The 13,967-nt window shown below is 39.6% G+C and overlaps 1 protein-coding gene across 5 annotated transcripts in view; it reads right to left on the reverse strand.

The window, feature by feature from the left end:
* Positions 1 to 13,967, reverse strand: part of PHYHD1 (phytanoyl-CoA dioxygenase domain containing 1) — a 64,651-nt gene that overhangs the window by 26,760 nt on the left and 23,924 nt on the right. For all 5 annotated transcript variants that reach the window (XM_072431752.1, XM_072431750.1, XM_072431751.1 and 2 more), the window contains exons 2-3: positions 1,242 to 1,400; positions 368 to 443 (exon numbers count right to left, since the gene is read on the reverse strand). In XM_072431752.1, the coding sequence (XP_072287853.1) occupies positions 368 to 443; positions 1,242 to 1,400 (235 nt within the window). The remainder of the gene's footprint in view (positions 1 to 367; positions 444 to 1,241; positions 1,401 to 13,967) is intronic.

Consider the following 13,967-nt stretch of genomic DNA (forward strand, 5'->3'; position numbering starts at 1 on the left):
ACAATGAGTTTCAAATACACATAAAATTGACCATGAGTGTGATAAGAATGGCCACAAGGCGGCGCCAGATTTACATAATAAGAGTATATATAGTAGAGGATACTCAAGTGAATTATGGTATATTGTAATGCAGTTAAAATTAGATAATCTAATTCTAATTAAATATTCTAATTCTAATTTTTTTTTTTTTTTTACAACATACCATAATTCACTTTAGTATCCTCTACTATATATACTCTTATTATGTAAATCTAGCGCCACCTTGTGGCCTTTCTATTCATACTCATAGAAAATTTATGTGTGTATATATATATATATATATATATATATATACATACACACACACACACACACACACAAATTTTACCTTTCTGACTGAACACCCCTTTTTCAAAAAAGAAGCATATCTTGTCTCCGCTGGTAAGGAAATAATCAGCACTTCCCTGGAAGAAAAGAAAAATATAAAAGAATTGTTTTTACTTTGTTCATGTGCTAATAGGTAAAGGTTTTACAAAGATTGTAGTATGTTGGGTTTAGAGCCTTAGGAGGTATTTATTTTCATCTGTGCCTCTGCCGGTGACAGTTTCCTTTACAGTTTGTTGTAGAAGGAAAATGTTAAACATTTGTGAGGACGTTTGTATTTGTATTGTTGTTTGCATTTTCATTGGGGAGATTGTACTCATCTCCTGTCTATGGTGGTCACTGTAAACCAGTTTATTTTTTTTCAAAGTGTAGACACCTGTGTTGGCTGGAGATAACAATTTAGGGATCATTTACTCCACACAAACATGGAACAATATTTTACATAGCTACATAAACCAAGTAGGTTATTTTTTTTTTTTGAGAACTGGCATGGGTTAAAAAACCTACTAAGTTTTGAATATAAAATGCTATAGATATCATGATGTGTCTTACCAAAACGTATTGGTCTTGTATGACCAGCCTAACCAAAAGTACTCTTTTGCATTCAGGTAGAATCTAATGTGCTAATATTATGTTTTGGATGCTCTGCCATTGGATCTCTGTGAGATCTCTGCCATTATTCCCAGACTGGGGAGTGCTGCTCAGAGATCTCGCCAATAAAATGTCTGTGTGACTCTGTGTAAAATCTATTCATCTTTAAACACTGAAATATCACTTTTTCATGGGAAGCTTTTTTTATTCCAATATTTATGTTCCTCTCAGTGTGCGCCTTTATGGAGTTGATAGCATTAAGATATAGCCATACACCCCTTTCATACCTGGGCATGGAGCTGTTCTTCTTGCTGGGTAGAGAACTCTGTCCGTAAGTGAGGAGGCACATCCATCTCTTGTATTATTCTCCTTATTTCCTTTTGCATGGACTCACATTCTTCTGCAGTGAAGAGCTGCTCCAGAACCAGAAACCCATTTTTGAAGAACTGTACATCAAAAAGCCAAGCCAATAGTTTAACCAAAGCGGTAGCATCAACATTTAAACTCAAAAATAAGACCAGAGATATAAGCATGATTGTAATCTTTTTGCTACTAAACGATTGAGCCAGGTGCTGACAGTCTTCTCATCAGGCTGCAGGTACACAAGAAGTTTTTACTAGTTAAGTTGAGCTACAAAATTTTCTGTGCATTTACTGCTGGGCGATTGATCGTATGATATTTAGACACGCCAGTTGATTCTCACCCAATACGAATGGTTGTGCTCATCTGGTGCAAGATTCTGACATATGTATACCAATACTAATTTCTTACATCGGTAAGCAAATATTGACCTGATCGGCACCATTTTTGTTAATAATAACCACCACTATCTTGTTATTATGATAGTTGGAAGCCTCCTTAAGTTTTAGGAGAGGATAGTTTTTCTGCCAATGATTGCAAATTCTTGTATATCTCATATCTTCACACATGATGGCCTTGAAATATTCTAAACGAGATTTTGTTGCAAGGGAGTAGCTGGGACTGATACAGGGAGTTGGTTAGGGAGGGCTCACAGGTGGCCTGGAGTGTTGCAAAATTCATGTGTAATAATGTATAAAAACTGGAGCTTTTCAACAATAAAGTTGTAATAGTTAACCATTCACTTTGTGTGGTTACTGTTACCGGGTTGGCGCCTGGCCTGATCTCTCTTCAAGATAGAAGTTGTCGCAGCACCTAACAGTTTTTTGGTGTCAGTAGAAGTGGGATCCTAATTAACAGGAAGAGGCAAGTAGAGAATTGTATTTTTCTTGGTTTGCTTTTTCTAGTGATAGGATTGCCAGAAATATAAGGCTTTGATAGCCGCAACAGCTTTGGTGGTCGTGTCAGGAACATAAGGCTTTGGTAGCCAAGAAGGCATAGTAGAATTGTGAGAGTTCACTGTATTTTTTAACAGTTTATAGGACTGTAATCTTGCAGAGAATTGATCTAAAATCTTTTTCTGTATATTGTTTCTGTGATTTCTTGTGCTTTGCTTTTTTGCTTTTGGTGTGTGTAAACACTTACACTCAGGAAAGCCATGGGAAATTCCCAAGGTAAGGGAGAAGGACCCTGGCGCACCTAAACTCACAAAGGTGAGAACTAACCAGCTTCTTATGTTCCTAGATCACCAAGCCAAAACCTCTAAGGGGAGAGACTCCTAAAACATTTGTCATGAGAGTACCTGGTACTTTTTACACAGACCCATAAGTAGATTAGATAACACTGGGGAACAATTTTGAACATATTTTTGGTTGACTTGAATTTTTAAGCTTTTTTACACTAAAATAGGTATGCAGATTCTGATGCAAAATGTATTTTTCTACTTACACACGTATTACCTTTCTTTCAGACCTTGTCTGGCTCTGCTGTTTCTCGTCGTAAGTGCCTAAACAACTGATTCATTTTGTTTTATTTATGGCAGTTTCACCATTCCCAGTCAAAGGGCAAACATCAGCACATCTGTAGAGCATGCCTATTTGGCATATTTCAAAGTTAAACTTGGTGATCAAGATAAGTCTTAGACCTCTCATAAGGTGTGCAAACAGTGTGTAGAGAGTTTACGGATGTGGACAAAGGGGAACATGTGAAAAGATGTCATTTGCTATACCTATGGTTTGGCAAGAGTCATTTCAGTGACTGTTACTTTTGTATAGTGAAAACTTCAGGATATAACAAGAAAAATAAATGTAACAGAGTATCCTAATCTACCATTGGCTATTATTATTATTATTATTAAACAGGCTATACGCCCAGTGGCTCATTCTGATGAAATCCCAGTGCCAGTTTATTTTACACTTCCCTCTCGAACATTATTATTGTGATATTGAAATTGAAGAGGACTCTGTTCCTAAGGGATTTGATCAGCATGAGTTGAGCGATTTGGGACTATCTAAGAAGGCTTCAGAACTCCTAGCATCAAGACTGCATGAGAAAACTTACTTGAAAAAGGAACAAATGTATCATACTTTCAAACCAGAGAAAATGCATTTCTGCATTACTTTAGAACTAACAATGGCTTTGTGTATTGCCATACCATACCTGGTTTACTGGAGGAATTGGGAATTCCAATCTATAACTCAACTGAATGGCGACTATTCATCAATAGCTCAAAGCGGAGCTTAAAGTGTGTTCTCCTTCACAATGGCAATATATTTGGGTCAGTCCCAATTGGCTATTCAGTTTCTCTTTGTGAAGAATATGCAGACATAAAGAGTTGTTGCAATATCACAAACACAATTGGGTCATCTGTGTTGACCTTAAAATGGTATGCTTTCTTCTTGGTCAGCAACGTGGATACACATGTATCCCTGTTATCTGTGCATGTGGGACAGCAGAGCTCATGAGAGGAGTTAGGTTGAAAGGATCTGGCCTCCAATATCTGCCCTAAAACCAGGTGATCCAAACATTCTACATGAGCCACTTGTTGATAGAAAGAATATATTCTCACCTCTGGACATGAAACTGGGTCTGATGAAGCAGTTTGTTAAATCTTTGCCATCTGAAGAAGACTGTATCCAGTACCTCATTTTGGCATTTCCTATCCGGTCATTTGAAAAAATAAAGGCCGATGTGTTTGATGGTCCACAGATTCGGCCGCTCATCAAGGATGAACATTTCATCAGGACAATGTCAGAAGTCGAAAAGAATGCTTGGTTATCCATTGTCAAGGACTTTCTTGGAAACACACAAGCAAATAATTACACAGAAATTGTCCAGAAACTCTTGGAGAGCTACAAAATGTTTGGTTGCAATATAGGCATCAAGGTGCATTTTCTACATAGCCATCTTTCTAACTCCCCAGAAAACCTTGGTGCAGTCAGTGATGAGCAAGGTGAACGATTCCACCAAGATTTGAAGGACATGGAAGGATGGTATCAGGGTATATGGGATGTACATATGATGGCTGACTATTGTTGGAGCATCTGGCGGGGATTGTCCTAACACTGAACATTCCATGAAAAGCTATAAGCAAAAATTTTTACCCTAACCACCTTGGTGCCCCCTTGTCCGCCCCGGCAATTCCAAAGTAAAGGTGGGAACAATCTATGGGAGGTGGGAGACAACCAGCCCCGGGTTACAGTGAAGTATTCTATTGACTGGAATTAGACAACAAATCACAAAAGGGCTGCCTGGAAGGACACCCCCCCCCCCCCACGTCTATGTTACGTACCACTCAATGCTCTGCAATCTCCTTTTGTTTAATTGCATGTTAACGGGGTGTTATTACCTTTTCTCGTGATCATGGGAGCCACAAAATCAACATTCCAAGCAGATAAATATGATGGTTCATTGATGAGATGTGAGCCTTCTATAGATAATTCCGATATCACCATTCTCACATCCATCCCTGCCATGGCAAATTATTTCTCTGTCACTGACTTAGCTAATGCTTTCTTTTCCATTCCTGGTAATCTTGACACACAACCATTGCTTGCTTTCACTTTTCAAGGTCAGCAATATACATGAAAACTCCTGCCACAGGGGTTTAATGATTCTTCTGCAACTTTTTCTCTTGTCGTTTTTCATGTTCTTCAAGGCTGGCACCCAAGCCATCGTACAGTTTTATTACAATATGCCGCTGATTTCATGCTCTGTGATCAAGAGTCTGAGGCTGTTACACAAGACACTATTTTACTGTTACAATATTTAAAACTGGCTTAAAGGTTTCACATCAAAAGATGCAGTTTGTTCTACCCACAGTTCAAGTTTTGTATTATCTGAGGGTATGAGGGGGCCCTCATCAGATTGTGTAGGAGCTATATGCAATTTGCCTGTACCCGTTACAAAGAAACAAATGTTGTCATTTTTGGGTGTTGTTAATTCTGTCAGACAATGGATTCCTGATTGTTCATTTTATAATCACATTTTGCGGGCTTCAATAAAAATGCAGACATGCTTGACAAAATAATAGAATAAAAAAAATAGATTGTGAACCATAGCGGCGGTGGTAGCACACGAGCATGGAGGTGGAGTACGTCCTGTGGCCTATTTTTCTAAGGTGCTGCCACCTGTTCAAGGCATGCTGACCTGCCTCAGGTCACTGGCTGCCCTTGCAATGGCTGTGGAAATGTCTAACACCATAACTTTAGGACATCCTACAACTGAACACTGTCTTCACATTCTGTTCTTAATCATCTCAAATATTTTTCTACTCAACATCTCAGAGCACGATTATCAGGATATTTACATACATACTGACAGGAATTTACCAATGCTTATATTTTTGATACACAAGGTCCCTTATCAATCCTTCAATATTTATTATGAGATCATGCCCCTATCACTCCTACTCATGATTGCACATACAGAATACAGGTAAAGACTTCTTCCCGGAAAGACCTATGTTCAAAACCCATCCCAGGTGCTCAGGACATTTTTGTGGATGGCTCCTGCAGCCGTCCCCTTGATGGCCAATATATGGCCGGTTATGCTGAAGGATTAACTAGGACTGTATAGCTAATTAATGTTAATATTAATGTTAAGCTAGTTAATATGAGCCATATACTTGTAGTATATAGGAGTTGTACTTCTATTTCTGTCCACTAGTAACCAGATGATGAAAGCTCCTTGAAGTACAATGTATGCCTTGCAATGTATCAAGTGACACTATATATGGCTAAAACTTAAATAGCTGTACGTGAATAACACAACCCCCTTGTGTACCAATGTGTATAAAAAGACCGCTTTGTCAAATAAAGATCAGAGACTATTCCTAAGACCATACTGTGTGCGTGTGTGTTATTGGGATATCTCTCCAGACGTCTGTCTCTCTGGTTGAAGGCCAAGTCAGGGTGCATCTGAGGAACTAGAAGTAGAAGCAGATCCTTTCATATGCCGTTACTATTTACAGGACACGATGTAAACATTTACACCAATTCCTGCTATGCTATTGGGGTTTTTCACAATTTTGGAGCAATCTGGTCCCGCAGAGGTTTTGTTACAACAGATGGCAAACCTTTTGCCCATGCCCAGCTGATTGCTTCACTTTTGGCGGCCATAGAGGCCCCAAGTTCTGTGGCAGTTATCAAGAGCACGGGTCATGCACGATCTAATGCTCCAGAGGCAAAACATGCTGTTGCCCTGACTCAGCTCTCAGAAACCCCCACTTTGCTGACTGGTATGGTTCCCCTCTTCTTACATGTCACCACGGTTTTGTCTGAATTACTATCTCATGCCACGGCTGCTGATATGGCCTATAGGCAGGAATCTGCTCTGTCATTAACTGATCAATTGTGAAAAAGGAAAAGGGTGAATCGAGCCTAGGGGAAATCTGGGATAGTTATCGGAATACCCTATAACACTCTGCATTTCTGTTGATTACACAAGCACACAGGGTGGGGCACAAGGGAGTGAAATAAATCAGTAAACAGTTCTGCATATGTGGCCTAAAAGAAATGGTGAAAGGACAATTGTCTTGATGCTCGATTTGTGCTAGAAATAATGTACAAGGAAAACTGGTGGGATTACATGAACATCTATTGCCATCTTCCAGGAGCTACAGATAGACTTTTTACACACATTTTGGTGCCCTGTTATGAGGAAAGACTGAACTACTGGATGAGCGAAAACTATGACTGAGGAGAATGCAGTCAAAGCAGACTGACAGCGCAGCGCACTCATGATAAGCTTTTTTTCCCTTTTATGTCTGTTTTCACCTTGCTCTCTTCCACCAGATCACTCACCTGAGATAGTAAGTTTTTACCTGAACTGCACTTCTTGCTAAAAACTAATACTTTGCCCCTGATTCATCAAGCAAAATCGGATTATCGGTCGCGCATTCGTATTAGCGATCCGGAATCGTGCGCTATTCAACAACTGAAAAAGCTCGCGCACGGAGCCGCGCTTATCCGACAGCTTTTTACTGGCGATCTTGCATTGAAAGTCACTGTTCCCCTAAAAAATCATTGGACCGCGGTAATCCGCGATCGATGGCCGCGCGTACTTTCGCGCTTCCAGCAATCGCGGATTTCAATGATGAATCAGGGGCTTTGTATGAATGTTGTATAAGACTGATGTACAGTGTGGTTATAAAGCCTCACTGAAGGTGAAAGTGATAATTCTTGCAGTCCAGATGCAGTGCCTTTATGTGGGTATTGTTTGCTGAAGTTTTTGGATCGATCAGGCTATCCAGGAATGGATATTGTATGTGGGAACATCACTAGGTCAATGTCTAGGAGGTGGTCTGATCCATAAAGAGACTGTATTCCTTCAGTAACATTATTCACCTGTGTGAGGTTTGGATGGCTTTACACAGAAGGACTGCAGAGGTTTGACTGACAGGTATCTGACTGTAAAAGAGACAGTCGACCCTAGCTTCTGGTACATGTCAAGATGCCCCCATTCTCTGAATGGAAAGCCAGTGGGCAATGCCGCACAGAATGTTCTTGTTAAGAATGCTTTATCCTCATTGTAATTACTAACGGGGGATTTGTAAATTTTTTTTGGGTAATTCATGCATTAATATAATCATTTAGTCAGTTATTTATAAATATCAGCTTGTGTAGTAAGAGGTTTTTATGTCATTGTAATCATTGTGACAATGATAGGAGTGATATACTGGCTCTGGAGAATCTGGAAAGATTACCATACAGGGAAGGGAATTTATTAAAGCAGGACAAGAAAGCCACCTGATGGAGTGATCCGGACCAAGTCAGAGACGCTCTCGGCTGTTTGGAGCCAAGGGGAACAGGGAGGGACCTGTTCAACCAGTCAGTGGGCTACGGGAATTGGCCTATCCTAGCTGGGATCACTTGAGATCCACTGAATCCACTCAATGTTTGCCAGTGTGGGAAACAATACATCATCTAAAGGAGATGATAAGTATGGAGAGTGTGTAATCAGAATTTTTGAGTGACTGGGATTTTGGTAGACTGCAAAGAAATATTTTAGAAGGGGTCTTTCCAGTCAAAAGCTTGGAAGAAACATTGGGAGGAATGCTGAGATAAAATGATACATCCAAATGAAGTCCATTCTTAAGGAATGTGTACAGCCTTTAAAGAGTATTTCTTAACTTTCAGAAGCAATTAAAAATTACTGGATAGGCAAATTTGTACTGGGGAGCACCTACAGGAAGGAAAACAATAGTCTGAAGTGCAGGGTACCTTCATTTATATGAAGTGCCGTAACCCACAGCTTCTTTGGCGAAATTCCCACCATCTTACTGCGAGCATAAATTTCCTCTACAATGGGACAAAAAGAAAAGTACCAATCTGTTCTGCTCCAAATGCAACGTCAATGCCACCTTATTGTTCCAGCGTACCAAATGGCCATTAATGCCATACTTTAGGGTACTCTGCATTTTGAAGGAAATGCCATACCCAAACAGAGGAGGTCTGAAATAGGATCCCCAAGCCCTATTAGGCTGGAACGGCTCCCCCGCACAGGGGAACTTTATCTGTCCTGTAATGATCTCAAAGTGAATAATTGGGAAGAGAGTTCTCTATATGGACCATTTATATATTTATACAGGGTGATCATATTCCCCCTTAAACATCTCTTCTCAAGGGAGAATAGATTCAGTTAAGGTAATCTCTCCTCATAGCTGAGCTCCGACATTCCTTTTATTAGTTTAGTTGCTCTTCTCTGTACTCTCTCCAATTCCACAATGTCCTTTTTGTGAACTGATGCCCAAAACTGGACAGCATATTCCAAATGAGGTCTGGCCAATGCTTTGTACAAGGGCAGGATTATGTCTTGATCTCTGCAGTCTATTCCTCTTTTGAAACAAGAAAGTACTTTGCAAGCTTTAGATATTGCAGCTTGGCATTGCATGCTGGTATTAAATCTATGATATATCAGAACCGCCAGATTCTTTTCCATTTCTGACCCCCTCCAAATGTATTCCCCTTAGACAGTATAAAGCATGCATGTTGTTAGCCTCCAAGTGCATACCCTTACATTTATCTATACTAAATTTAATTTGTCACTTGGCTGACCAAACAAACAGTACATCCAGGTCTGCTTGTAAATTACAGACATCCTGTATGAACTCCACTCCATTACATAGTTTGGTGTCATCTGCAAACACAAAAATGTTACTTTTAGTCCCAAACTCTTTATCATTTATAAAATTGTTCATCCATTTGCAGACTGACTTTTCTAAACCTATTGACCCTAACTTGTATAGTAACCGTCTGTGGAGTATGGTGTCAAATGGTTTAGCAAAGTCCAAGTAGACTATATAAACTGCTATTCCACTGTCTAACTGTTTACTTACCTCCTCATAAAAAGCGGGTAAATTTGTTTGACAACTTCGGTCTTTCCTGAAGCCATGCTGACTATCTTATACTATTATTTTCTAGAAGAAACTCCTCTATGTGGTTCTTCATCAAACAGTCCAAGACCTTTCCAACTATGGACATTAAACTAACCGGTCTGTAATTACCTGGTAATGACCTTACTCCCTTTTTGAAGATAGGAGCCACACTGGCCTTATGCCAATCCATCAGTACTCTAAAAATTAGAGTCTCTAAAAATAGAAATAATGGCTTTGAAATAACTGAGCCCAGCTCTTTGAGAACACGTGGATGTAATCCATCAGGTCCTTGTGCTTTGTCAACCTTAATTTTGCCCAACTGTTTCTCAATCATATCAACTTTGAGCCATTGTAAACGGTTTAAGGCAGTGACATTGCTATTATGCTGGAGTTGAGCTCTGCCATTTTCCTTTGTGTACACAGAGCTAAAAAAAGTGTTTAGTAAATCCGCTTTTTCTTTATCCCCAGTTACCAACCAGAGACATCTTTTAAGGGGCTTACATGCTCAGATCTGAACTTTTTGCTAATAATATATGAAAAAATGTTTTGGGGTTTGCCTTACTTTCCTTTGCAACTAGCGGTTCCTTTGCAACCAGTTTTACACATTTGATCTCCTTTTTACATGTTTTGATATATTCTTTATAGTTTTCAAATGTTGAAGGTAATCCTTCATTTATATATTTTTGGAATGCCCTTTTCTTGTTCTTTATGGCTTTTTTGACATTACCTGTGAGCCACATACGTTTAAGAGGTTAAAAATAAAACCTATTACCCATTGGAATATATTTTTCAGTATGCTTGTGTAGAACAGACTTGAAACATTCTCATTTTGGTTCTGTGTTCTTTGAGGACAATATTGTCTTTCAGTCCAAGTCACAGAGAGCTGCCCTTATTAATAGAAAATTTCCTCCCTTAAAATGAAATGTTTTTATCTTTACTGTTTTTTCTTCCTGTACAGCTTACAATAAATTAAATCATATTATAATCACTGCTACCAAGATTATCTTTTATATGCACATTTGTTATAAGTTCTGCATTGTTAGAAAGAACTAGGTCCAGCAGAGTATCATTTCTAGTTGGGGCTTCTATAAACTGTACCATAAAATTTTTTTAAATTATTATTCAATTCATTAACTTCCTCCTTTTTTCTGTTCCTGTAGTGCCATTACTTCAGTCAATGTCCCGGTAGTTGAAATCTCCCATGATTAAAACCTCTCCACTTTTTGCTGCTTTTTCTATCTGTGCTAGTATCGGTAGTTGATGCTCTATTTCTTCCTTAGCGCTGGGGGTCGTGAAGAACAAAGCCAGGATTCCACAACACCAATTAAGTCATAATGCTCTTCATTCGTTAGGGCTTCCAACTCACCTATTTTGTTTGCCAGACGTCTAGCATTGGTTAACAGGCTCTTTAAACCATTGCTGCATTTACCAGCACTGTTGGCCAAACTCTTTGGCCTTTCAGTACAAATAGTACTGCACAATCCAATGTTTGTGCGTAACATGGGAAGCTCCTTACATTTATCCATAACCCTTCCCCCAACTATCCCCAATCCACCCTCCACTAGTGGCTGACCCGTCTGACCTTTCTGCCACCCTTTTAAACTGCCCCACCTCCCTCTGTCCTAGTTTAAATATCCCCCCACCATTATCCTAAATCTTTCCCCTACCAAGTCAGCCCAGCGTTGAGCTGTCTGAGCTACCTCTGCCGTTCCTGTGTTGCGCACGGTACAGGCAATATTCCAGAGAATATAACTTTGGAGGTCCTTTCCTTCAACTTAGTTGTTTAACTTCCTGAAATCTAGTTATTTAAACTGATTTTTAAGGATACTCCATCTTCCACCTATCCTGTCATTGGTTCCAACATGGACCAAGACAGCTGGGTCATGCACAGCCCCTCCCAGTAATTTGTCCACTCGGTGCACCACATGCCGAACCCTAGCACCAGGGAGACAGCAAACCATTCGGTTGACGGGATCCGGGCGACAAACTATTCTATGATCAGTCCTCCTGATTAAAGAATCCCCTATGTCAACTAATTGTCTACACCTTCCTGCATTGCCTTCCCCACCCCTACTAGATGGGCTGCTCTGCCCGCTGTTAGGGGTAGCAGTAACATCTAAAGTTGCCACCATTGGGTCCACCACCTGCACATCTTCACATAACTTTTGCAAATTTGTTAGGGTGCTCAAACACAGGGCTGGCTTTCCTTTTCTGGGTGCCCTTACCACTCCCTCTATCTACAGTAACCCAACTCCTTACATGTTCATCCTGATTAACCTCTCCACCCTCCACATCTAAGCCATTAACTACCTGCTCAGTGAGCAGGAGACCCCTCTCAAGGTGATCGACTAATTTCAGTGATTCCGTGATGGAATGCGCTTCTCCAGCTCTCCAATGCAAGATACCGGAAGAGTGACTTGCTCACATCTGTCACAGCCGTATTCATCTAAGAGCTGTTGCTCCATTTGTGCATACATATGGCAGACTGTGCACTGAACAAGACCTTCCACCTTGCTGCCACTCATTTTCCCAGTTACAATGTTTGTTTTCAAGGAGTTAAAAAAGATTACTTACAGTTTGTAGTTACTAAAAAGATTAACTCCTTTTGTTTTAAACTCATGTGTTTTCTAACTCCACTTGTTTCACAAGCCAAGAGTGAGCTAGCTCAAGGTGAGTCTGTCCAGAACTTAAATCATCTGTGAAACCTTGACCACTCCCTTTAGATGTCATCAAGGTAAAATAAAAACATTTAAAACAAAAACTAACAGTCAAGCAGACCTAACCCAACGATCAAACAGACACAACTCCCAAATGCACAATATCAGAAAACAACTGTGTTTCCTAACTCCACTTGATTTCAAGCCACTTGTTTCACCAGCCAAGAGTGAGCAAGCCCAAGGTGAGTCTGCCCAGAACTTAAGTTGGAAATGAAAAAGCTGATGCTATGGAACCTGATCAGGTAGACTTAACAGACTTAAAGGAACTGCAATTGCAAACTAAAAATTAAAATCAAAAATCAAAAGTTTAAGGATGTTCCTAGAAAGATGGACTTTGGACCCACAAGGATGGTTTGTGGTCCTCCTATGTCGTATACATATCCAGCTAAAGCAATGCATGGCCCATCTCATCTGTCCAATGGATCTACGTTTTTATCAGTAACCACACATTGGATTGTCCTAGGATTTACTACCGTTGCATGAGATGTGTCAATTGTATAATCCTGGAAAACTCATAAAAAACCCTATGAAACAATTGACCCAAAGCTTTGTACCCCTTTCAGAGGTTACAGATTGATTGTTTAACTACGAAAATGTCAGCAAATTTCAGTATGTTCTGGTGTGTGTAGATATGTTCCCTGCTACTGCTTCAATCACAGCCAAAAACTGTTGCAATATATTGTGTGCATATTTGGCCTAGTGGAATCAGTAGAATCAGACCCCGAAGGTTATATCAGAAATTATGGAAGGCCTCCAGATTGAGCAGAAGTTTCACACACCATATCAAGATATATATAATGGGATAATACATTTTTTTGAGATTTATGAACAGACCTGTCTCTATGGGTACAAATCCTCCCTTTTATGTTAAAGTCTATTAGACATACCCCTGGGGGTCCAGAGAAATTGTCCACTTTTAGGAAATTATTTGGTAGGGGCCCTATGATAGGATTTTTCTTTCCATAAGAAATGAAATTGACAACTGCTTTTTGTTTGTAGAAGATTTGCATAAACAGCTTACTAAATTGCATGTCCAAGTTTTCTCTTCTGTTCCAGATCTCTAACTTACTAGAGCTGACCCACTACAACCAGGAGAAATATACTACAGTCTTTTATGAATTTCACACCAAGGAGTCCACCTGAGAGTTTTGGTTTATGGGGAAAAAAATCTAAATCATTTAAAGACATGTTGAAAGGAAGTCCTGAGATTGTCTTGTTTGTGACATATCTACCAGATAAGACAATCCCAGAGGGTAAGGTCTGTCCTATTCCAAGAATTTTTCTTGAAATGGTTAATAGTGATGACTAAAAAGGTGTCTGTGAAGGTGGTGAATGCACCTGATCCATTTGTGGTAAGATAAAACAAGGTAAATTGTATCCAGAGGATTACATTGGAGAGAATTATGCATCTTGGTATATTATTTATGTTACTAATAATGTGGGGGAAAACAAAAACGACATACAAGGAGAATGGTTTGAAAGATCAAGCAAAATTAATATGACAGAATATGCAAAGATACTGGTCTGGTGAAAACATGCACTCAGAGGGGGGAAGAGTCCAT

The sequence above is a fragment of the Pyxicephalus adspersus genome, chromosome Z (assembly GCF_032062135.1).
Source record: "Pyxicephalus adspersus chromosome Z, UCB_Pads_2.0, whole genome shotgun sequence".
NCBI classification, from domain to species: domain Eukaryota; kingdom Metazoa; phylum Chordata; class Amphibia; order Anura; family Pyxicephalidae; genus Pyxicephalus; species Pyxicephalus adspersus.